The sequence below is a fragment of the Monodelphis domestica genome, chromosome 3, assembly GCF_027887165.1.
Source record: "Monodelphis domestica isolate mMonDom1 chromosome 3, mMonDom1.pri, whole genome shotgun sequence".
Taxonomy (NCBI): domain Eukaryota; kingdom Metazoa; phylum Chordata; class Mammalia; order Didelphimorphia; family Didelphidae; genus Monodelphis; species Monodelphis domestica.
In genome coordinates this window covers 429,406,628-429,433,589 of record NC_077229.1, presented here as the reverse complement: position 1 = coordinate 429,433,589, position 26,962 = coordinate 429,406,628, and the positions used below count along the sequence as shown (strand labels likewise).

General features: G+C 37.7%; 1 protein-coding gene across 2 annotated transcripts; it reads right to left on the bottom strand.

The window, feature by feature from the left end:
• Positions 1 to 388: 388 nt before the first annotated feature.
• On the bottom strand, positions 389 to 18,518 carry LOC100620040 (uncharacterized). 2 transcript variants are annotated; one of them, NM_001371801.1, is given in 10 exon segments: positions 1,799 to 2,367; positions 3,473 to 3,515; positions 3,518 to 3,619; positions 6,121 to 6,234; positions 6,577 to 6,686; positions 8,182 to 8,335; positions 9,503 to 9,736; positions 11,197 to 11,403; positions 14,742 to 14,987; positions 18,372 to 18,508. In NM_001371801.1, coding segments are annotated over 9 exon segments (1,254 nt in total). In that variant the 5' UTR covers positions 18,456 to 18,508; the 3' UTR covers positions 1,799 to 2,367; positions 3,473 to 3,512.
• Between the last annotated feature and the right edge of the window lie 8,444 nt (positions 18,519 to 26,962).

Genomic DNA, 26,962 nt, shown 5'->3' with positions numbered 1-26,962 from the left:
CAATACACAGTATTTATTCTAAGATAGAAGGGTTTTAAAAAAAGAGAGAGAAAATCACTTGTTCAAAGGCAGGAGATAGTAGGAAGTGACCAAATACTTTTAAGATTATGAAATTTTAGGCAAAAGTACAGGGTCTCTTAGTCAAAGAAACATCAGTAGATGACACCATCTGTTTTACCTTGTCTTTGCAGTGTTTGTTCAATTTTATTTCTTCTATTGCATTTATAGATTTTCTACTATTAGGTTACCAGATGGTTGGTGGATTAATCCAATAATATGCTGCAAAATAATTGTGGTTCCCATTTTCATACATACCAATACACAAAAAATATTTCCACTTATTGGTTTTTATCAGTTTATTATATTTTTAAACATTCATAAAGTTCATTTTAGTATACTTGGGTTCCATAACTAACTGAATTTTCAAGTCTCTTATAATAAAGAAAAACATGAAATTCTGAGGGTAACATTTTCCTTTAGTAATAATTTCTTATATTTCAAGTAAACCCAGAAAAAACTCCTGCTATACAAGTGTAAGTAAAACAGCATATTTCACTCCTGAGCACAATGACATAGTTATACATAAAATGGTGCATTGCTTACTCTTGGCCTGGGGTGCTGCTACTAAAACCATTATGCTGGCTTGTAAGAGGTTTATTGACTGAGCATATCCCAAGTGCTCAGCCTAAAAGCTTTCTCTGCCACTATAAACATACTATCTCTAAGCAAGATTTTATGGAGCAAGATGCCAATTGTTTACCATATGCATATACAGACTGACAACTTCCACTCACAAGTATACTCTCTTTATTATACTGTGGGATGAGGGAAGAATTATAGCTGTAAGAGTTAAAATTGGTTTTTGTCAAATTAAGGGTTAAAAAGCTTGTTGTGGTCACCATTTATAAAAATCAAATCAAGTCATGAGGCTATTAGTAGCTTTATTACAGCAAGAGTAGAGATAGTAAAGGAGGAAATGTAGGAAGGAGGGAGAAAATATTGCCTAGTTAAATACCCTAAGTCCAGATCCGAGTGCCTCACCAAAGAGAGTGTCCAACTGAAGACAGAAGAGCCAAAAGGCCAATGTCTCAGGCCGGGATCTTCTCAACCCAAGCAAGTCACCAAAGCTGAACTCCTCAAGCCACCAACACAGAATCTCCAACCCAGAATAATCCAATGCCGAATGAAGTGCTGAGCTCTTTGGTCTCATCTTTTATAGGCCATTTTTCCATGTCACTTCCTGTCTCTCTGGTTTCTACTTCCTCTCACTGTGGGATAGTCTATTACATCTCAGAAACCAATCATAGTTTCTTAATTTGCTTGGCACTGCCCAGGATGGGGGGAGGGGCAATGCTTGTGGGGCCTACTTCCAGTATTTTGAGGGTGTAAACTTCCTTTTCTAGTAAAAGGTTAACTAAGTATGAAAGCAGGGGCATCCCAAGTTCTTCATCAATTAAGTTAAAATAAACAAAGGAGGATAATTCCATTTCATAGAGGGATCCAGACCTCAGACTCCATCAGTAGAGCATATTTCAATTGTAGACACTGCTATCCATCTTGACAATTCGATTATGTCTTGTTTTAGAGAATCCCTCACAGCACTTAGAAGTTATGAATTACCCAGGGCCATCCAGGAAGTGGTGCCAGAAGCAGATTTTCAATCCAGGTCTTCCTGCCTCTCTAAGGCTCATTTGAGATTCACTATTGCCTCTTTATAGGAAATTACAGGTTATTTAGAAAGTATAAATGCATAGCATTCAATTTTACTGATGCCTGTACCAAGCACAGCATCTTCAAATAAATTAATCAACAAACCTTTATTAAGAGCTCACTATGATTGATTAATTTATGGAAGCACAAATATAGGAAGATGAGTTCTTAAACAGTTGTATAATAAATGCAGTATGAAAAATATAGTTGTAAACATAAATAAGTCTATACCAAAATATTTCTATTAAAGGCATCAGTCTCCTTCCATGCACGTCTTAGTAATCTTCGCAACAGTTTCATCTGAAATATTTCTTTGTAACTGCAGACAAATAATTTACTTTCTTTTACCTTTGTTTTTAAATATTGAAATTCAAAGAAATCCACTTTCACTAAGCTAACTGCCTAGTTATTTGAAGATGAGATGGCTTTGTACTTGAAACATTCTAACCGATCTGTGAACCAAATGTTTCTCAGGAAAGGGGAATGGAAAAGGACGTGCAGACTGTCAAGTTCTCACTCAGTCTAAGGCAAATTGATGGCTTGATCCTCAGTGAATTTGGGGATCTTCTTAAACTCGCTTTGTTTCTTGAAGAAAAGCTGGGCCAGGATGTGGTCTGCTGTCGCATGGATATAGTCATCCAGGTCCAGGGTTTGTAGCTGTCAATGAAAATAAAAGGACACCACATGAGGACTCTCCCAACTCGAATTTCTAAGATTAGCTTAAAAGTGTGTTAGAGCATGCAAGATAACAAAGTGGATGCTATGGTCCAGACACTATACTTCTATGAACGTATCCTAATAATGGAGCAGATTCTTTTAGGAGCCACCATATGAAAATGTTACCTCATATTACAGTTTTAGTTAGCTAAAACACCTACATCAATTGTACATGTGCATGTGTGTCAGTATGTGTGTGTGTGTGTTTATCTAGACTTGTGATCTCATCCATGTGGACATATTCCCAGTTAGGAAACCCCCTCTACCAATAGAGATGAATAATTATGTAATTTAGTCTTTACAAAAAAAACCTTTGCCTTCTATACTAGTAAAGACTCCAAGACAGAAGGACAAGGGCTAGGAAAATGGGATGAAGTGACTTGTCTAGGGTCACACAGCTAGGAAGTGTCTGAGGACAGATTTGAAGCAACTCTATGCTTGGCACTCTATTCTCTGGGTCACCTTGTTGTCCCCTGTAAGTTATTTGCCTTGAATTATGCAGTCAGTCCACACCAGAAATAGGATCTGAACAGAGTTCATCCTGCTTGGGAAGCCAGCTCTCTGGACACTGTACACCACACTACCTTTCACAGATCTTTCATACATGAATTGCTACCCATCAAGGTGTCCCCTCAGCTCTATACTTTTTGATTTTTAAAAAATTTAAATGCAAGCCTTTGCTTTTATCCCTTGTTGAGTTAGGCTCAGAATTTTAGTCTTTTGAAGGGATCCTTCTATGGTAAACATTTTCATAAAGTGACAAGATACCTATAAAGTGAATAATACTCTCCATAACATACAGACACACATACCCCCCAAAAGTTACATACCTCTCTCTCTCTATATATATATGTGTGTGTGTGTGTGTGTGTGTGTGTGTGTGTGTGTGTGTGTGTGTGTGTGTGTGTGTATGTATAGGTACAAATATAGATTAGGTAGATTAAATTTAGAAATTGATCTGATATGTGTTCCATGTTTTCTCCATTCATAAATGCATCCATCTTGAGGATCCTTTAAACTCTTACTCGAGGAATGCCACTCTTACCTGGTTTCCAGTGGTGAAGGCGAGAATGAAAAGTAAGTCCTCATCACATGTACTCTTGATGTAATGCTGGGTTCCAATAGGAAAAAATACTACATCTCCAATACCAATGTTAAAATCGGTAGTTCCTTGGGAGCTAACAATTCCCACCTAAACAAAGATAATAGAGGTTTAGTGGAAATAGGCCGATATCACCAACTGAAGGAAGTAAATAGAGCCAGTCCCACAGTCAAGAAGAACTGGCTTCAAGTCCCATCTCTCTCTTTTTTTTAAAACTCTTACCTTCCACCTAGAATCAATACTGTGCATTGCTTCCAAGGCAGAAGAGTGGTAAGAGCTAGGCAATGGGGGTTAAGTGACTTGTCCATGGTCATCCAGCTAGGAAATGTCTGAGGCCAGATTTGAACCTAGGACCTCCCATCTCTAGGCTTGGCTCTCCATCCACTGAGCCACGTAGCTGCCCCCTCAAGTCCCATCTCTGATACACATTGATGGTGGGTGCTGGCCATTCTAGTGCCGTATATAACTCTTGATGATCCTACATTGAAAAGCACTTGCCAAATTGTAAGCTACTTAAGAGCAGAGACTAAAACCCTAACCCTAAGGACTACCTTTTACTTTTCTTTGTAGATTTATCACTTAGCCCAATAGTTGTTTTCTTGATGTTTATTTTATTTGTTATTCATTTCAATCCTTTTTTTGACAGAGATACTGAAGTGGCTTACCATTTCCTTCTCTAGCTCATTTTATAAATGAGAAAACGGAGGCACATGGACTTGCCTAGGTTCATACTACTAATAATTGTCTGAGGTCACATTTGAACTCAAGTCCTTCAGACTCCAGGCCTGCCACTTTATCCATTGTGCCACCTGGCTGCCCAGGACTCAACAGTAAACTCTTACTAAATATTGACTGACTTGTTATCATCTGTCTTGTTAGGGGGGTTTTTCTCACTGAGAAGTTACTATACCAATGACCTCCCAGGTCTTCTCCTCTACCCACAAGTTATTGTAAAGACTTTTTAAAGGAGAAACAGTCAAGAAACCTCAATAAAAGCATGTGGTTTTGCTGGGTTTGTATCCCAAAGAGATAATAAGGAAAAAGACTTGTACAAGAATAGTCATAGCTGCGCTCTTCGTGGTGGCCAAAAATTGGAAAATGAGGGGATGCCCTTCAATTGGGGAATGGCTGAACAAATTGTGGTATATGTTGGTTCTAATACTAGTGTGCTCAAAGGAATAATGAACTGGAGGAATTCCATGGGAACTGGAATGACCTCCAGGAAGTAATGAAGAGTGAAAGGAGCAGAGTCAGGAGAGCACTGTACACAGAGACTGATACACTGTGGTACAATAGAATGTAATGGATTTCTCTAATAGCAGCAATGCAGTGATCCAGGACAATTCTGAGGGACTCATGAGAAAGAACTCTATCCACATCCAGAGGAAAACTGTGGGAGTAGAAACACAGAAGAAAAACAATTGCTTGATCACATGGGTCGATGGGGATATGACTGGTGATGTAGACTCTAAACGATCACCCTGGTGCAAATATCAATAATATGGAAATAGATCTTGATCAATGATACATGTAAAACCCAGTGGAGTTGCTCATTGGCTATGAGAGGGGGTTGGGAGGAGTGGAGGGTAAGAACATGATTCACGTAACCATGGAAAACATTTTAAATTAATTAATAAAAAATAAAAATAAACAAAATTTTAAAATAAAATAAAAGCATGTGGTTATAAGGCACTTCTCCTTGGAGGAAGATATTCTGCCTCTCACAGTTTCTCAGAGTACAGGGTACAGTGGTCATTCACTAATTGGTTATTGCAAGCATTGATGGCCCTATTACAAGCCTTATCCTGAAAGGTGTGCAAGTTCAGCTCTCTAAACAGGATCAGCCAAAGAAAGCAACCTATTTTAATTCAGGGTTCCATCTCCCCTAGCACACAGTCCAAATCAGGCACCCAGACTGACTTTGTAATGAAATCGTAATGAAATCGCTTCCTCTCTACTGGCAGGCAGCTCCCTTCCTCACTCCTTTCTGAGGCTGTCCCTCACTGCATATTAGTACACATTAAGGAGAGTCCAAGATCATCATTTGGACATGCACTTGCTCGATCATGCTCTCCTTTTAAAAGACTATTAGTCCTTCCTTATTTACAGGATGTGGGCCCCTCAGATGCTCACTGTTACAGAGGGCACATGTTTCAATTTGGCAGTCATAAACATCAGAGGTTTTAGAGCTAGAAGGGACCTTGGGAATCATCGAATCCAATTCCTCCATTTGATCAAGTTCAATTCAATCAACATTTATTAAACACTTACTATGAGCCAGGAAGTTTGCTAAGAGTTGGAGATGCAAAAAAAAGAGACAGAAAAGATAGCCCCTGCCCTCAAGAAGTTTATAATCATGGTAGGACAACATGGAAATGAATCTATACAAAGCAAGCTCTATACAAAATAATTCGGAGCCAGTCAAAAGAGGGAAAGCGCCAGCATCAGGAGGGGTTGGGGAAGGCTTCCAGCAGAAGGTGGGGTTTTAATTGGGATTTTAGTAGAACTGAATATCTAAAGCTTTTTTTGGCCTTTTGGGGGGCATTAGAGAAAAAAAGAAATCTGTTTGCACAAAAGTTTTAAGAAATCACCTTTCCACATCCACTGATGACATATCCCATTTCATTAGCGTTAAAGTGAAAATGAGGTTGTCGTAAGCCATTGGTGTAAATTCTGAGAGTTCCCAGAGTAAGGGTATTTTCGTGCTGAAAGCAAAAAAATATATATATATAAACATTTAGTTAATGTGCTCTCTTACAACATAGAATGGTCTTTTCATAGTCAGCTAGAGGGAAATATCAGGGAAGTGCTGGCTCTTTCGTATAAAAGGGCATGCCTATGTCAGATCATTCAGGCCCCTGAATCCATGTTGAGTTCTGAATTCCTGTCCACATTGCTCTACTTAAACAATTCCTTTATAAACCTTTTCCTGGCTGTTGATCTAAAAACAGCTTGAAATTGTTTTTATTTTTTTAAAAAGAGATTTGAATCCTACTCTAATATGTTATAAATTCCAGTCCCCATCCATGTAATATTCCCCAAATTACCTGATTTAAGGATTCGCTGAAAATTTTCTCATTGTCACTGAGTCCATTTCCATTTTTTCTATATCGAGCCCACTGGATTATTCCTCCTGGAAATATAAATTCCTTTGAACCTAAAAAGAGGAAGTTTGAAACCACAAGTTAAACCAAAGACTTCCTGTCAGCAATACAAAAGATGGGAGCAAGCACGGGACATAATAAGATGCCAGATTTCCTTTAGGGAGAACAGGTGACCATTAGATGGAATGATTTGAGGGATGTTACAAGACTCTACTGCCCCTCCCCTAAATGATTGATCTGCTGTAATATTTGTTATCTAGCCTAAAACCCCCATCATTAAAATCCCCTGGAACGAGATAAAGGAAGGGTCATTGGTGGCAGTGAGGTGTGGTGGAAAGAGGGTAAAATTTGAAGTCAGAAGAACTAAATTCAAATCTCAACTCTGGCACTGAACACCTATGTGATCCTGGACAAGTCATTTCACTTCTGTGGTTTCTTCATCTTTAAAAGAAGACTGGACTCAGTGCCATCTAAGAAACCATCTAGCTTTCAATTTATGTATGATCCTGTGATTGTCTCCAGAGGCTGCTACTAAAACACAGGCCACCCCAGGGGCTTAGACCTTTCCCATGAATATCTCACCTCCAGTTAAAGTATTTCTGTGTGACTAAACAAGATCTTACAAGTTCCAGTGAGGTAAGGAGAATATAGAGTAGACTTTTTCATACAAAAAAAAATGAGAGTAAAGACTTCCTGCATTGACTCAGAAAATAGCAGTGAGGAGGAAAGAATGGAGAATGGAGAAGACAGAGGCAGAGATGAGGGCTGGGATCTGCAGAAGCAGGGCAGGGATTCATAAAAGTGGTAGAGAGGCACAGTAATAATAGCTAGTATTCATATAGCATTTTAAGACTTACAAAGCACTTTATGAATATTTTCTCATGTTATAGCACCCCAATGGGGTGTTACTGAAAACCAGCCCCTATGGATACCATAAGTTGCAAGACAGCTCTGTTCTTTTTAGAATACTGCCTTGTCCCAAAGCTCCCTCTACCCCCATCAGCTTATCAGAGTCTATTATCTCTATCTGCAAAGAACAACAACAAAAAAACCCACCAAAAAAAAAACCCTGCCTTTTGCCATGCAAAATGCACTGGAGAAGAAGGGGTGGGGTGGAGAAAAATCAGATCTTATAACTTCAGAAACCTTATGTGGAAAATTGCTATTACATGTAATTGGGAAAATAAAATACCTTTTTAAAAAAATGCACTGGGAGGAAAAAAGGAAATCAAGTTATTGAGAAAAAAGCAATCTTTTCTATTGAAATTAATTATAGAAGATATCTACTTGAAGCACAGGAAGCCATGAAGATAAAGTTGTAATTATACAGAACTGTGCATCACTGGCCCATTTTGCTTGTTCCAGAAAAGATACCAGGTTATATCATACCTTTCTAAGTCCAAAGAGAAAACCCTACCAGAACTTCATAATGTGAATCTCTTCAATGACAGTAGTCTCATATTTATTGACTATATGAACTATATCACTGCATCCTGGGTCAAGTATGTTTGGACCTCAAGAAAAACATCAAGTTGGTACAGACTGTACCTTTAAGATCATAAAAGTATCTCCACACCAGGCTGTCTGGGGATTGTATGTAGCTGGCATTCATCACCAGCTCAGCCAAATTGGGCGGAAGATTGACAGCCTGATCCTCTTCTTGTTTCTTGAATGTTCTAATGAAATTAACTCCACCTTGAGGCTAAAATAGACAAACAGCAGCTCCATTAATTTTTTATTGTCCCTCCTTAAGACACTGAAGACACAAACAGCCCTACTTAAAGTCAAATTACAATTAAAAGTTTGGATAGTATTTCACAAGCATATACACTAATTTTATTTCAGCTCACCAGTTTAAAGAAATACATCTATCATAAAGGATCCTTCTCTCAACAGATTTCTGTCAGTCTTGAAACCTTACCTCAGGGATCTCCCAGCTGTCTACCACTGCTTGGAGCCCTTATTTGCCCACTATCCAAATCTTATCCCTTTTCTGGAACAGTCTGTGTTCTCCCAGAAGTCCTCTGGAGATAGGTAATCTTAACACTTTAGGGATATGAAAAGTCACTACTCATCAGAAACAGAGTAGGGACCTTTGCATCGGACTAAGAGCATGCAAACAATTATTTGTGTCCAACACACTGTGTTATTGTACCCAGTAAGTGTTAAATAAATGTTTAGTTTAAGGGAATTTCTCATTTCTGCCCAACACAGATAGTGTCTCATGGAAATCCTCAGGAAAGGTGACAAAAGCAATTTGTAGCATCAGGCAAGACATAGAGTAGGGCATCAGGAGAAACTATCCCAAAGTGAAATGATCTTTCTTGAGAAGAAGTGGGCTCCCACCACTAACATTTCTAAGTGAATATTGGAAAATCACTTGTGAGGAAGGTTGTAAAAAGGACTTCTAGAAGCTCAGATAGGAGATGTGCTGAAAATCCTCCAAGGGCCCTTCTCTGAGATGCTGCAGTTCTCAGGTTGATGGCTAGCACAGTGAACTTGAGAAATGTGTTCATTGAATTGAATTTCTTTAGGCTCACTCAGAGTCTAATTTCTTCCAGCTAGCCCTACCTGAAGACCCTGGGCTGGCTTTCATGGTCCATCTAAGTTAACCCAAAGTTCCATGGTGGCATTGACTTCAAGACATGGTACAGGGGACAGCAAGGTGACTCACTGGATTGAGAGCCAGGCCTAGAGACAGGAGGTCCTGGGTTCAAATAGATACTTCAAATAGACTCTGGGCAAATCACTTCACCCCCATTGCCTAGCCCTTACTACTCTTACTATTCTTTTGCCTTGGAACCATTACATAGCCTCAATTCTAAGAAGATAAAAGGATTGAAAAAAGAAAAAAAGACATGGTACAAACCTTGAGGGATCTGGATGCAATGTCCTCTGGTGTAGAAAAAAACACATCATCAACATCCAGAGTCTGAAGCTCATCATGAGTGGTGAAGAAGAGCAAGAAAAGGCAGTCCTCATTTCCTACATTCTTTATCCAGTGCAGGATATTTTTAGGGAAGAAGATGACTTGACCAGCTGTAACATTGTATGTGGTGACCACACTGCCTCCATCATCAACTACTCCAATCCAGGCGGTCCCCTACAGGTCAGGGGGGAAAACAAGCAACAGTCACCATTTGCCTGTTTACAAGTCAGTAAGCATAGCTCTGGGGTCAGAAGGCCTAGGTTCAAATTCTTTCTTTGCCTCTTAATGATTTTGTGACCTTGCTCTTTCCAAAAGTCATTTAACCTCCCTGAGTCTCAGTTTCATTTTCTGTAACATGAAAGGCATGGTCTAGATGGTTTCAGAGGACTCTTTTATCTAGAAATCTAGTATTCTTTGAATTCCCTCTGTGTCTCCATTTCCTTATTTGTAAAATCAAGGGATTAGATTAGATGCTCTCTGAAGTGTCTTTCAGTCTCAAGATTCTGATTTGTCCAATTTAAGAAAATAATCAGAAAGTGCTTACTCAACATAGTTATAATCATTAATTGTATTTTATTTTATAATTAATTAATCATCACATAGAAGTTGGCTGCATATCCCTAATCAAACTATCAAGAACTATGAAAGTGGGTCTATTTTTCTCTAGAAGTAAATTTTTCTTAAACTAGAAGAAAATTCTCTGGACCTGAATAACAAAAGATGATCCGTTTGGAATCCCATAGCCTTGATCACAGGGTCTCTGAGTTTCACCTTGGGAAACTAATTCTTTCAGTTATTGCTTCTCCTAGAAAGAAATTACAACTTTTTTTGACTGTAGATCAGAATGGACATTCATTGCTATTGCTGGCAGTGTCAAACTCTACCTTATATTTTCTTATGTTCCAGAAACAGACAATAGGGAATAATAATAATAATAACAAGCACTTTAAGACTTGCAAAGTTCTTTACAAGTGTTATCTTGTTTTATCCTCTAAACAACTATAAGAGATAAGTCCTATCATTGTTCCCATTTTGTTGATGAGGAAACAGAGGTAGATAGAAATCACATAGCTATTAAGAATCTGAAGTGACTTTTGAACTCAGATCCTTCTGCCTTTCCTGGTAGTACTCTGTCCACTATGCCTCTTAAATAAAGTATTAGACTTTGAGATAGAGTTTGGGTTTGACTTCTGTCTTAGATACTTTCAAAATGATCATGGCCAAGTTAATTAGCTTGTAAGAATCTTAGTGTCCTCATCTTTAAATGGAGATAAAATTACTTGCAATGTGTACCAGGCAGAGCTCATTAATGAGGGGAAAGGGAAGGGAATAAGTATTATATAGAGCCAAGATGTGCCAGGAACTGTGCTAAGGGCTTTATACATATTTTCCCATTCAATATCCTTTAATTAGTGAATTATACTCATTAAGAATAGCACGTGATAAATAATTTAGCACTGCAGACAAAAGTTCTAATTGATGCCAGAAAAAGGAAATTAAACCAGGGGCTGATGTTGAAGCTCTTAGAATACCTGGCCCAAATCAGAGAGGTCTCTTCCTTTCTCAGGCTATAGGCATCTCAACCATAAAAATAATACCCCATAGAAATGCTTTGGAGAACAATCAAGACCTACCTGAGCAAGGTAGCCATGTTCATTGGCATTGAAGTGCCAGTGTGGGGCACGGAGGCCATTGCTTTTTATTCTCAAGGTTCCAAAAGTCATGCGTGACTGCTGCCTATTCAGGCTGGTGCCAAAGGCCTCTTCTTCAATGCTAAGGTAGTCCTGGAGATTATTCCGGTATCGTGCCCACTGGATAGCACCACCTGGGAACTCAAATACCTAGAAAGCCATGGACAAAGGGGATACCACCAGTAAGGAGAGTGTTATGCCTGAGGCTTAGAGCCACTCTGGACCTGCTTCTTTGGAAGGGGGAAAATGAAAGGAGAGGCAGGTGAAATCAATTAAAAACAAATTCCTAAATGCTTGCTCTTTTCAAGGCATTATAACAGTCTAACACTCCGACAAGTCTTTGAGCTCATTGATGTCAGAATTCCCTCCCATGATGCGTTTTTTTTACCCAACCAGACCTTTCAATCCCATGCAGTTCTCCTTCATGTTCTCCTATAAATTCACCCACAGGAGAGCCACCCAATATGCCCAGGACTTTCTCTTCAATTCCTCTGATCCTACAAAGACGCCAGTGGGAAAACAACATAACTTTTGCCATTAAGAAACTTATAATCTAATTCAGGGACAAGGAGCTGTTCAGTCATTTAGTCGTGTCTGACTCTTCATGACACCATAGACCAGAGCCCACTAGACCATTCTGTCCTCCACTCTCTCCTGAAGTCTGTCCAAATTCATATTTGTCACTTCCATGACCCTATCTATCCATCTCATTCTCCGACATCCCCTTCTCCCTTTGCCCTCAATCTTTCCCAAAATCAGGTCTTTTCCAGTGAGGCCTCTCTTCTCATTATGTGGCAAAAAATGTAAAATTCAGCTTCTATATTTGTCTTTCCAATGAATAGTCTGAATTAATTTCTCTAAATATTGACTGATTTGATCTTGTTGCTTTCTAAGGGACTCTGAAACGTCTTTTCCAGGACCACAGTTTGAAAGCATTGATTCTGTGCCACTCAGCTTTCCTTATAGTCTAGCTCTCACAATCTTGCAGTCATACATTGCTACTGGAAAAACCAAGGCTTTGACTGTATGGGTCTGTGATGGCCAGGTGATGTCTCTGCTTTGGAGTCTGCTGTCCAGATTTGTCATAGCTTTCCTTCTAAGGAATGCAAGTTTCCTTTCATTTCATGTCTGCAGTCTCCATCTGCAGTGATTTTTGAGCCTGAGAATATAAAATCTGACACTGCTTCCATTTCTTCTCCTTCTATGAGACAAGTTGCTATGATCTTAGTTTCTGATGTAAGCTTCAAGCCAGCTCTTACACTCTTGTCTATCTAAAGAAGTGTGAGTTAAGATAAACTATAATGAGAGCAGGGGAGAGAACCCAAGTGCAACAAGAATTTGGGACAGGGAGAGATCACTCTCAGTTAAGGTGGATCCTGCATGGTTCATAGAAGAGACAGTACCTAGTCTTAACCTTAAATATAGGGAAGGATTTCAGTAAGCAAAGATAAAAGGGGAATTCATTCCACAGAGGGGGTATGGCCATAAAGAATGAACAGAGATGGGGGGCAGCTGGGTGGCTCAGTGGATAGAAATCCAGGCCTAGAGATAGGAGGTCCTGGGTTCAAATCTGGCCTCAGACACTTCCTAGCTGTGTGACTCTGGGCAAGTCACAACCCCATTGAATAGCCCTTACCACTCTTCTGCCTTGGTACCAATATATAGTGTTGATTCTAAGATGGAAGGTAAGGGTTTAAAAAAAAAGAATGCAAAGAGGCAAGAAGTGGCTGGATGTGAATAGAGAACAACTAGGAAAACAGTTCAGTTGAAACCCAAGAGTGAATAAAGGAGAGTAAGTGTGTAATAAGGCTGGCAAGGTAGGTTGCCACCAGTTTTATCCTATATGTAACAGGGAGACATTTAAAGTTTTTAAGCAAAGATTGACCTTGGGATTCAAAGCTTATTTTGACATAATGCGAAGGGTGGATTAGAGAAGGGAGAACCTGAAGCAGGGAAACTAATTAGAAGGTTTTACAATAATTACAAAAGCCCAGGATATAGATAATGAAGACTGAACTAGAGTGATGGCCATGTAATTGGAGGGAGCAGATGTGAGAGTCGGCAGCACAGAAAGGAGATCATGTTAACTTCAAAGGAAAAGATTTAGGGGAGATAGGTAGGAAAGCCATCAGGGACAGAGCCAATGTATTTCTCAAACTCAGCTGTGCTCACACATGGACACTGTTGGAGCTCATGGCCACAGTTCTGCTGTAAGCATCTTGTCCAGAACGAATGGTTTCAACCACCAGAGAGTAAGCCTAGTGGTGTCAGCTATATCCTGCAGGCCCATCTCTATACTTCTTACCTTTGCTGGCTTTCCCTAGCAGACCCAGAAGCCAACTAGGTCCATTCCATATAATTAAATCCAATTGAATTCGATTTAATTGCCTATACTGATTGCTAAAGAGATAAGGCCAGTGTTCTTTGGACTGAGCATTGGTCCGCCCTCAAACCATAGTCTCAGACACTCCTATCCCTGTTTATCTTGCTGGCATTAGTCATGACTGACAACATAGCAAAATGTGGCTGACCCCAGAATTAGGATAAATATCCCCCTCTGGCCAGTCAGCTTGCAACCTGGAGGGGATAATAATATATAATATAATAATATCTAATAATAGAATATAATAATATATAATAACATATGATATAATAATATAATATCACAATCTATAATATTATAATACATAATATAATATTATATTATATTATGTATGATATGATATAATATAACAGTGTAATATAATATAATGTAACATAACATAATGTAATGTAATGTAACATAATATAATGTAATAGAATAGAAAAGAATAGAATATAACATAATATGACATGACATGACATGATATGATATGATGTAAGGTAAAGTAATATAATATAAGATAATGTAAGGTAATATAATGTAAGATAATGTAAGTTAATATAAGGTAATGCAATAGAATAGAATATGATAAAATATTATAATATAACATAATATATAATGTGATGTGATATATGATATGACAATATAACATGATATGATATAATACAACATGACATTACATAACATGATATGATATAACATAACAATAAAATATGATATGACATGACATGATATAATAATCCCTTTAAGGTTTGCACAACACTTTAGATATGTCTCATTTTACTCTCATCACAACCCTATGAGATAGGTAATATTATTATTATTCCCATTTTATAGATGAAGAAACCGAGGAACAGAGAGGCTATGGTTTGCCCAGAGTCACACAGCTAGTGAGGAGTAACTTAAGGCTGGCCTTGGACTCAGGTGTTCCTAATTCCAGTCCCTCTATCTACTGCATCACTTAATCTAGGTCCTAGGTTGACTCACATTACCCCTCTGTTTAGGTAAGGCTCCAAGTGGTTCCTCCTATCATCCAGAAAGGGACTTGTTTGTTGAAATATTTAATAAGATATGAGTTGTTTGTTTATTTTCTAGAGGATGCTGCTTTATAACATGCAATTCCTACCTTGGATTTATGCAAGCGATTAAGAAATTGGAATTTAAAGTCAACAAGATTTTTATCCTTCGAGTCAGGGAGAGTCTCTGGTGGTTTTGAAAGGTCATTTTCAGGCTGGAAGTGAGAGTCTGCTTGCGGTCGGAAGTTGGAAACATAAACCAAGGAGAGAATCAGCACACCTATCAATGTGGTAATAATACAGGCCAGGAGACAAACCAGGAAGATCTTCATTAGAGACCAATGGCTCTTCTTTTCCTACAAGATATATGAAACCATTACTTTTTTTTTACTTGTAAGGAATCTGAATGATTTCTCTTGTCCTTTGCCCAGAAGAGCTTTTGTCTTTTTTTTTTTCTATTAACAGATATAAGTGGATAGATAGAGAGGTGTAAGATAAGTGGAGGGATGAACAAGTAACTAGATAAATAAATGTGAGATGAAAGAAAGAAAGAAAGAAAGAAAGAAAGAAAGAAAGAAAGAAAGAAAGAAAGAAAGAAAGAAAGAAAGAAAGAAAGAAAGAAAAAAAGAGTTGAGTCAAGATATAATATAAATATAATATAAAATATAAATACTATTAGCTTCTTTTTAACTGCAGGGTTTGGGTTTTTGGGCTTTGGGAGGAGGTTTCAGGAAGGAATGGGGAGAAAGTCAAATGCTTTCCATTCAGGGCTTAAAAGATGTTGGAGAAGGGCATTTCCAAGACTGGGGTACTGAAAGAAAACCAGGACTTCACAGTTTTGTGAAGGGCTGATCCTCTTGAGATAACTTGTTTACTAATTGGTCACCATGGAATGGATTCAGACTGCCCAGAGATGAAACTGAGTAATTATGAAAAAAGACCAAGTAGCTTGACTTTGACTTCTTCCAATTTCCTCCACAGCCTGGAATTTATACACTATTTGCTAAGACATAAAAGGTCATTTAGCACGAGCAAGGGTGATAATGGCATAATGTTTTCAAGAATAGAGAAGGAAATGAGCTCTGGGCTGCTTAAGGTGTAATTTTTTCTGAAAGCAGAAGGATGAAACTTAGATGACCTTCCTGGATATTTCCCCAACCCCATGATCCTCTACATTAATTAATGCATTTGTGCCTAACATCTACTTAACAGAATTCTTTTCATATAAGACTAATGAAATCCATTCAGAATATATCAATTTTGAAAGATGCCTGAGGCACAAAGAGGTTAATTTGACAGCTAATAAGTGTCAGAAGTGGAATTTGAACCCATAGCTTCCCAACTCCTAGTCCCTGTGCCCTGTTGCTTCTTTGGGACTCCATGGCAGATTGCATATTCCCCATACAATATATATTCAGCTTGCTACACTGAGTAGGTTAGTTGATCACTTGCTTAAGGGTGGATCTGGCAACAGTGTTAGGCTCTGCCAGTGCTAGGATTCTAATTTTATTTTTCATGCTCTATAATGTGTTAATAAAATTCAATTAAACCTGACTCCAGAAAATATAATGCTTGCATTCTAGAATGGCTTCTAAAAATGGGCATATTCTAAATGACTGCTTTACAAGTAATATGCTTTCATTTGGTGCACTGTTATCCCATACATAAATTGTCAGAGAAGGAAGGGACCCTAAAGAACAGATAGTTCAAATTTCCTAATTTTGTTGATGATGAAACTTAAGGGGAGAGACATAAATGACTTGCCCAAGGTCACCCAGCCACCTAGTGGAAGAGTCAGGTCTTTGGATTCCTAATCCAATATTCTTTCCCATTTTGTTACCTTACCATTCACTCTAACATATTTTAGATATTATTATAATTTATGTTAATATAATCAAATCTAAGTTGTTTCTGTTATAATTATCAGCTAATTTGCATTTGGGTGTACAAAAAGTCAATTATATACATTTTATGTAACAATCTATTCCCAGACATTTTTAAAAGATTTCAGATAATATTGTCACAACCACTCCTCCCCTCTTTTCCCCTGGAAATGAATATTTCTTCCTTATTTTTTTAAAGAAATGTTTTGTTCCTTCTAACACACCTGTTATTACTGCCTGCTAGAAAGATAGGGTAGAGAGAGACCCAGCCCTTTACATAGCCAGAATAAGCAGATGCCTATGTGTCATGCTTTGCAGGATGCCAAAGACCTGGATAATGACAGTATCTGTTCCACTGCCTGGACTAAAGCTCCCATCATTAGCATTAGTCTTCTGGATGAAGCTAGTGTTTGTTCCAAGAAAATTCCTGTTAAAAGCTTGCTTCTGACTTAGCTTTTGCTTCACCAGCCAAGCCATTTAATCTCCTTTAGTCTCAGTTTATTCATCAACAAAATGGGAATTATAATTTCTTTAGTACAATTTAATACCATTTCTTATCACCTACAAGGTTTTGGGAGACTTAAAGGAGAAAAATCTATTCAATGCCTTGATAAACTTTAAAATTGCATCTCAGTTATTGAAACACTAATACTTTTTGGGAAAGGAAAAACTACCAAAGCTTTGGTACCCAGTAACTAGTGCATGAATTTGCTGACAGATAATAGGCTCCTAGAAGAACTAGATTAGAGAACTAAGGAAACAAAGAGAGGGAAGGCCAAAAAATGGCTCAAAGTAGGGTGGGAGGGGTGAGCAAGGATGGACTGCCTCAATTAAATTTGATTCATTTTTTAAGCACCTTCTCTGTGAAACAGAGTGTTTGGTGCTGGACAGAAAGACAAAATGAAGCAGGCAGGCTCTGCCCTCACGAAACTTATGTGGAGAAGTAGAGATAAAAGAATCTAGCATTAATTGGGGGGGGGGGAATGGTAGGGAGGGGAGAAGAGAAGATCTGTATAGTCAAAACTACCATCCTAGGAATTCAGAGTTGAAAAAGGTTTTAGAAATCATTTGGTTTAACTTTCATTTACAGATAAAGAAACTGAGGCCTAGAGAAGATAATAATAACTGACGGATACCAATTTAAAATTTAAAAAGGCTGATTTTATTTCACTTAAGTCTCATAATAAACCTGTGAAGTTATGTAGGGCAGGTGTTGTTATCCCATTTACAGATGTAGAAGCTGAGCATGAGAGGTTACATGATTTTCTCATGGTTACATGGCTGGAAAATATTGGAGGATGAGTTTTCACCCAGGTTGTTTTTCATTCCAAGTCCAGACCTATCCACTACACTGCACTGCTGGTCCCCAAAGATCCAATATAATGTTTTTATGATCCAGTGTTCTATATTTTTCCAGGACTGCCCACTAGGATTAAGGGCAAAACAAAAGTCATCTCAAAAGGTTATAAATTTAACCTAATTTATTGGTCTATAATTAAAAAAAAAAAAGATTTTGTGGTTCTTTTGAGGCAAAAGGGAAAAAGAAAAAATTGTTTCTGAATATATATTAGTAACTACCATAAAACTACACAAAACTTATTTATCTCATGGGTTGTAAACACCCTGTTCTATAGGTTGATAATTGGGCCATGATCATGTTTCATATCACTCAATTTCAACCCCATTCAATGCTCTAAGTCAGAATCAGGAAATCTGGGCTTTAGTAAAAGGATTTTATCTTTGGAGAAGCTCTTTTCCTCTTTAGGTAAATGAGCAGATTAAACTAAACATGATTTCTAAAGTCCCTTACACCTCTATCTACTAAAAGGCAAAAGAAAACTGTAACAAAGGGCTTACCAGGGCAGAAGAGGTGATCACCTTATCCTGAGATGGGGCAGAGGAGAAGGCATCTTCATGCATTTCAAATGCTGAGTTTTCCATTGCCCGAAAGATGAGGGCAAATAAAACTCCCTGAGTTAGTAAATGGATTGAAAGGATGTCTGATCAGAGAATATCAGCATTAAGGGAGGCAGCCTTATATAGCTGAAAAACAAGGAAATTCAACGAGCTCCTTACCTCTAGTTCTGAAAAAAAAAAAAACCCCTTTGAAATAGCCAGCAAATGCTAGAGCAATAAAAACACTTCCTTTACCCATCTAACTCTGGTAACTTATGGGAAGGATCTGCTTATTTCTCAATTTGACCTTGAGATGAACTAACTCCTCTGTCCACTTCTCTCTCCCGCCCTCTGTCTCTCCCTCTCTCTGTCTCTCTCTCTCCCTCTGTCTGTCTGTCTGTCTGTCTGTCTGTCTGTCTCTCTCTCTCTCTCTCTCTCTTATGCACACATAAACACATTCAGTAAGACATTTAAAAGGAGAAACACAAAGAAATACAGATTGTTGATGATAGGTCAGTCCAACTCAGCACCATCTTATCAAACAGTGTGAAGTCATAGTCTGTTTGAGGTGTGACTGTAATGAGGTCTGTGGGAAATCCAGAGAAATGGGTTTCTTTACTTCCCTCTTCCTTTTGAAATACACTTTATTGATATCTTTTTTCAAATATATTTTATTGATATCTTTACATTGACTAAATTTCTTCCAGTATCCCTCTCCTTCCTAAGGAACCATCCCATATGATTTAAAATTGTTTTTGAGGAGGAAAAAAGACAAGGAAAAAGAAGAGATAAATATGAGCAAAACCAGCCAATATAACAAAGAAGGAAAAAAAGGGAAAATAAATGACCATGTGGGTAGTTAGGTGGCTAAATGACTAGAGCATCAGGTCTGGAGTCAGGAAGACTCCTCTTCTTCAGTTCAAATCCAGTCTCCTATATTTACTAGCTATGTGACCCTGGGTAAGTCATTTAACCTTGCTTGCCTCAGTTTCCTTATTGGTAAAATGAGCTGGAGAATGAAGTGGCAAACACTCCAGTATCTTTGCCAAAAAAACATACAGTCCTACCTTTTCAGAGTGGGTAAGGGGAGGTGTCTTCCATATTTCTTTGGAGTCTTTATTCTTTGTAATTCTGTAACAATTCTGTGGTTACTGTTTTTTCCATTTATATTGTTAGTTATTATGTTTGTTTGGCTCTACTTTCTTCACCCTGCATCAGTTCATGTAAATCTCTCCTTCTCTATATGTATAATATTCATAATTTCTTATAGCATAATATTATTTCATTACATTTTTGTACCAGTTTGTTTAGCCATTCTCCAACCAACAGAAATCTACTTTATTTCCCTTTTCTCTACCACAAATAGTGCTTTATAAATATTATGGGGTATATGAGGAATTTATTCTTATCAATTACTTCCTTGCTCTCCCATTTGCTGGCTGTTTCAGAGGGTTTTATCTCAGAGCTAAAGGTGAAGAGCAGTCTTAAGAAAATGCAAACAAAGGCTCATTCTTGTGGGGTTTTTCCTTTTTTGGAATAAGAATATCATCATAGTAGTTCCCTTAATGACATAATAGACACAAGTAATTTGAACTCTGAGTCAAAAAGGGTATGGGTATATTGGTATTTATTTGTTTATTTCCAAATTCTTTTTCCAAATGGTCGTACTAATTTACAACTCTACCAATAATTGTACTGGTGTACCTGAATTCCCATAAGTCTTCCAACATTGATATTCCCATTTTTTGTCGTCATCTAATTTGCTGGATTTAAAGTGAAAACTCAGGGTTGATTTGATTTGTTTCTTTTATTATGAATGATTTAGAGCATTATTTCATGTGGTTATTAATCATTTGCAATTCTCCTTCTGAATATTGCTTATTTGTTTCCTTTTATTGCTTTTCAACTGAGGGATGTTTTTTCATTATACCTCTATGTATTCTGTTAACTTGGCTCCATTTCTGCTGATGAAAGGGGAAACAATATCCAATATAGAAAACATTGATGCTGCATACACATCTCACAATTCACATATTTTACAGGGTATCTTACTGGACAAAATGAGGGAAGAGGTGGAGTTAAAAATCATCCAAACTCAGTTAATTACTGGCTGAGCATTCCTGATGAAAAGATCTGAGCAATGACCAGCAATACTATTACTAGGAGAGGGCAGCTGGGTGGCTCAGTGGATTGAGAGTCAGGCCTAGATACAGGAGATCCTGGGCTCAAATTTGGCTTCAGGTGCTCCCTAGTTGTGTGACCCTGAGCAAATCACTTAACCCCAATTGCCCAACTGTTACCATTCTTCTGCCCAATTCTAAGAAAGAAGGTAAGAGTTTAAAAAAAGAAGGAAGGATCTCAGGAAATACTCAGGCAGCTAAGTGGAAAGTAAATAGAGCATTGGATATGGAATAAAGAAGACTTGAGTTTTAATCCTGCCTCAGTCATGAAGCATCCGAGCTTTATCATCTTAGGTAAGGCATTCTCTCAGCCTTGGTTTCCTCATCTAGAAAATAATGATAATAGTGACAACTTCATGGGCTTGTTATAACAGTCAAATGGCATCTATAAAATACTTTGCACACCTTGAACCATTGCCTAAATGTTAGTCATAATTATTATAACACTTTCATTTTTGAATAAGTAAAATTAGAAGTAAATATCTGGACCTGTGATTTCATAAATATAGGGAACAATAGGGTCAATTGATTCCCTCTACCAATGCAGATCCTCAACTATTCTGCACCTTGATGTAATCTTAGAGAATTGCCTAGGGCACTGAGAAGTTAAGCCACTTGCCCAAACAAGAATAGCCATTTTATGTGGGAGGCCAGAAGGAAGATTTGAATTCAGATTTCCCTAATAGAAAGGCCTGACCCTCCACTCACCATCACTACTCCCACTTGGTCCACAGCAAATAGAATACTTCCCCAATACCAGAGCTAAAAGCTCAAAGATGTCAACAAATTTATAAAGTGACTGATGTGTAAGTTTAACCTTCATTCCACAGCTTTACTCAAATCCTAGAAACAATTTTTCTAAAACTTAAATAGATGTGTTTTCTATGGTTTTCTTCTATATCAAGGTAATTTATGACTCTTACAGGAAACAGTTCCTCTACTGATGAGGAAAGGAAATTTAAACCAGGACAGAAATCAAATAAGTACAAATGCTGTTATATTAGGGAACATTGAACCACATATCTACTCCCAAGGAAATAAATGTAGCTCAAATCTGTTACCCACTTAACTTTGATCTATGACACTCATTTTCACTGCCAAAATGTCGCAGGAACAAGCGCCTGAAATATTGATGCTCGATGATTATCACATGCAACTACCTGGGACTCCTTGGACAAGAAACTATTCCAAAGTAATTAAACTGTCACACGGTCAGGAGTGATGAGTTTCTTTTAAATTAGGGATGTTGAACTGGGTCCAGACACAAATGAATAGCATTAACACACTATCTACAAGAGGTATTTAGCTCTGCAAGGGAAATGATATGCCCAGAGAAGTGTTTGTGGTGAGGTGACTGAAAAGTCAGCCCTGGAGCCAGGAAGCCCTGTGTTCAAGTCTTCTCTCTGACATATGTCAGATCTATGACTCCAAAAAGTTACCTAACTTCTTAGTGCCATTATAGTAATGAACTCATGGGTCCGGTTCCAAAATAAAGTTATGGTCAAAGGGGAAAATTATCATTCTTTTTGCATATATATTCAAAATGGAAAATGAGGGATTAGATTTAGATAGATTTAGAACTGGGATGCACTTTTAAAAAAATTAGTTAATTGGTTAACTAAGAAAATTTTTCCATTGTTACCTGATTCATGTTCTTTCCCTCCCCTCCTCCTCCCCTCCTCCCATAGCCGACATGCAGTTCCTCTGGGTTTTTCATGTGTCATTGATCAAGATCATTTCCATATTATTGATATTTGCACCAGGGTGATCATTGGAGTCTACATCCTCAATCATAGCCCCATTGACCCATGTGATCAAGCAATTGTTTTTCTTCTGTGTTTCTACTCCCACAGTTCTTCCTCTGGATGTGAATAGCATTCTTTCTCATAAGTCCCTCAGAAATGTCTTAGATCATTGCATTGCTGCTAGTAGAGAAATCCATTACATTCTATTGTACCACAGTGTATCTGTCTCTGTGTACAATGTTCTCCTGGTTCTGCTCCTTTCACTCTGCATCAATTCCTGAAGGTCATTCCAATTCACATGGAATTCCTCCAGTTCATTACTCCTTTGAGCACAATAGTATTCCATCACCAACAGATACCACAATTTGGTTAGCCATTCCCCAATAGAAGGGCATGGGAAGCACTTTAGAGACCACTGATTACAACAACTTCATTTTACCAGTGAGGAAATGAAGGCACAAAGACATAGTTATCCAGCACCATACAGGGAGTTAGTAACTAATGCAGGGCTTAGACTCACATCTAATTAGTGCCCTATTCATTATTCCAGGATGTCTCCTAAAAGCAGCCTGGCTTCCTTTTTTAGGAAATTGTGTTTTGCATTTCAAATTAGATTCTTTAAAAATTTCAGCCCAGTTTCCAAGATATTGTTTTGTTAGGGCATATGCTGTTTGGGGGATTGTTTTAGAGGGTGGTTAGAGGACCCTAGCTGGTTATTTGAATAAGGGAGGAGTGGGGGCCCTAGTGAATTACTTGTACAGAGGAGAAAAAAGAGAGTGGGAAGGGCAAAAAGGAATAAGTATGTATTTATAAAGGACCTACTACTTGCCAGTCATTATAAGGGATTTACAAATATCATCTCATTTGATTCTCACATAACTCTGCAAGGTAGGTACTATTATCATCCCATTTTTACAGTTAGGGAAACTGAGGCAAACAGAGGCTAAAGAACTTTGACCAGGCTCACACAGTCGGTGTTTTGGAGTAGAAGAGACTGTCTAACCTAAATATCTGATTTTACAGATGAGAAAACTGAGTTCCATTATGATTTCCACTGTCCTTTCTCTGCAGTCTCTCCCTATCTGCTGGGTTTTTTTGTGCTGCCTACAAACATGCTCATGTCTTCTTGATCCTCCAAAAATCCCTCAGGTGATACTACCATCCCTGCTAGTTATCAACCCATACTCCTCCTTTTCATAGCTAAACTCCTTTAGAAATCCATCTACATTAGCTGCTTTGAATGTCTCTCCTTTCATAGTCTCCTCCCTACATATGAAAATCATTTTTCTTATCCTTAGTATAGTAAGCCTCAGTTCATTCTGGCCTTTAGCACTCTTAATGGTATTATGAGAGTACATTTCTTTTGTGTTCATATACACCTTCCCATGCTTTCATCTTCAATGAATCTGTTTTTGAAATCTGAATTGGTCAGTAATCACTATATGCACCTAACTTGTTCTTTTTTAGGCAGCTCTCCTTTTCTAACTCACTGAAATGATTTCCTTTGCATCTACAGATTTTCAAACTTAATAGCTTCTTTCTTAGGTAATGTAATTCTAGAACTATAATTCTGCTTATGAATCATCAAACTATCATTAAGGCAAGAATTTATCTGCTTTTCTTCTGTTAGGAAAAAAGGGAAAATGAGAGAGAGAGAGAGAGAGAGAGAGAGAGAGAGAGAGAGAGAGAGAGAGAGAGAGAGAGAGAGAGAGAGAGAGAGAGAGAGAGAGAGAGAGAGAGGGAGGGAGGGAGGGAGGGAGAGAGAGAGAGGATATATCCTAGATTTCTTGATAATAGATAACTGAAGAAGTCTGTATTTGTAATATTTCCTCAATACCTCTTCTACTTTCTCTGTCAAAGTGGTATGTAGTATATTCTCATGAGAACATTATAGGAACACTACTGCATTATTGGTAGGATAATGAATTGGCACAACTATTCTGGAAAGCATTTGGAAATATTACTCAAAATTTATAAACTGTGCCATACCCTTTGACCCATCAATAACACTATTAAGCCTATAACCCAAAGAGATCAAAGAAAGAGGAAAATGTCCCATATTTATTTCTTTTTTCGTGGCAGCAAAGAACTGGAAATTAAGGAAGTGTCTATCAGTTAGGGAATAACTGAACAAATTGTGGTATAAGAACATAATGGAATACTATTATACTGTAAGAAATCATAAGATAAAATCTTCCCAGAGAAACCTAGGAAGACTTATATGAATTTATATGTAGAATGAAGCAAGCAGAACCAAGAGAAAAATTTATAAAGACAAAAACAACTCTGAAAGTCTTAAAAATACTGATCAACCCAATGACCAACCACAATGCCAGAGAATCTATGATGAAAGGTGAAAAGTTCTTGACTGTTTATAATTCTTTTTTAAATAGCTACTTCATATGCTTTTTGCCCTAATATGTTGGTGAAAGGCCATTAATTTTGTAGATCTTGGCAAAGATATTTATCTTTTATTCTAATTTTAGATGCACTGATTTTTACTTGAGCAAAAGGTTTGTAATTTTATGTATTCAAGATCACCAGTTTTGTATTTTATGATCTCGCTCACATCTACTTATATATTCTACTTTTCATCATTGTGAAAGATATAACTTTCTATTCCCTTTTAAGATTTTTTTAACTTTTTAGTTTGGGATGTTGCAAAGGGAAAGATGGAACACTGAAAGAAGAGATGATTGATAGCAAAGATAGTTGGTAGCAGATAGCTGGGAGAGAAGAAGGGACTCTGAGAAGAATTCTGAGTTTTTTGAACAGTGATCTTGAATAGTCTTGCCCTGATGTTCTTGAACAAGAGGGCAAAATAGACATAGAAAGAGTTCATAGAACACCATCTACACTAAATCCTCAAAAGACAACCCCCAAGAATGTAATGGCCAAATTCAAGAGCTTCCAAACTAAGGAGAAAATTTTACAAGAAGCCAAAAAGAGACAATTCATATATCAAGGAGCATCAATCGGGATCACACAAGATCTGGTAGCTTCTACACAAGGCTTGGAATATGATGTTCAGAAAGACAAGAGAAGTGGGTCTTCAACCAAGGATCACCTACCCATCAAAACTGACTATATATTTCCAGGGGAAAGTATAGTCATTCAACAAAATAGAAGATTTCCAAGGATTTGTAAAGAAAAGAGAAGTAAGTGGAAAGTTTGATATCCAAACACAAAAATCAAGAGAAACATGAAAAAGATAAATAACAAAGAGAGGGGAAACAAAAAAAAATGTGTTTTTATTTAAATTTTCTTTTTTAAGGGTTTCAATAAGGTCAAATTTTTTTATATTAATACATGGAAAATGTTATTTGTAACTCTCAAAAAGTATGTTCACTATTATACTAATTAGAAGAATCATTTATAGGTAGAGATTGGGATGATAAGTGATCTAAGATGATATGTAAAAAAAGAAAAAGGGAGGTGCCATAGAAGATAGCAGCAAGAGAAACTTGAAAGAATAGAATAATCTTTATCACACAAAGAGGCTCATGGGAAGGGGAGGGGAAGAATACCATTATAAGAAGGAAAGGAAGATAGTGCTAATAGGTAATACTTAAACCTTACACTCAGTGAAATCAATTCTGAGAGGGAAGAGCATCTAGATCCATTGGGGTATTGAATTCTATCTTACCCTACAGAGAAAGTGATGTAGTGGAGGCTCCTTTAATTAGGTTATTTAAGGCAAAAAGAAGTGCTGGAACTGTAAGAAATAAGGTTAAAGGAGAGACTGAATTCTCACTCTTCCTCCCCCCACCCATTCCCTGTTCTTCTGTTGGTCTTAACAGTTATTTAGCATTGGTAAGTTGAGAGCAGCTTTTTTTTTTATTTTATAGTATTTTATTTGATCATTTCCATGCATTATTCATTAAAGACAAAGATCATTTTCTTTTCCTCCCCCCCACCCCCCGTAGCCAATGTGTGATTCCACTGGGTATCACATGTGTTCTTGATTCTAACCCATTGCCATGTTGTTAATATTTGCATTAGAGTGTTCATTTAGAGTCTCTCCTCTGTCATGTCTCTCAACTGCTATAGTCAGGCAGTTGCTTTTCCTTGGTGTTTCTACTCCCACCGTTTGTCCTCTGCTTATGGATAGTGTTTTTTCTCCTAGATCCCTGCAGATTGTTCAGGGACATTACACTGCCACTAATGGAGAAGTCCATTACATTCGATTATACCACAGTGTGTTTGTCTCTGTGTACAATATTCTCCTGGTTCTACTCCTCTCTCTCTGCATCACTTCCTGGAGGTCGTTCCAGTCTCCATGGAATTCCTCCACTTTATTATTCCTTTTTGCACAATAATATTCCATCACCAACATATACCACAATTTGTTCAGCCATTCCCCAATTGATGGGCATCCCCTTGTTTTCTAATTTTTGGCCACCACAAAGAGCATGGCTATGAGTATTTTTGTACAAGTCTTTTTCCTTATTTTCTCTTTAGGGTACAAACCCAGCAGTGGTATGGCTGGATCAAAGGGAAGGCAGTCTTTTAAAGCCCTTTGGGTATGGTTCCAAATTGCCCTCCAGAATGGTTGGATCAGTTCACAACTCCACCAGCAATGAATTAATGTCCCTACTTTGCCACATCCCCTCCAGCATTCATTACT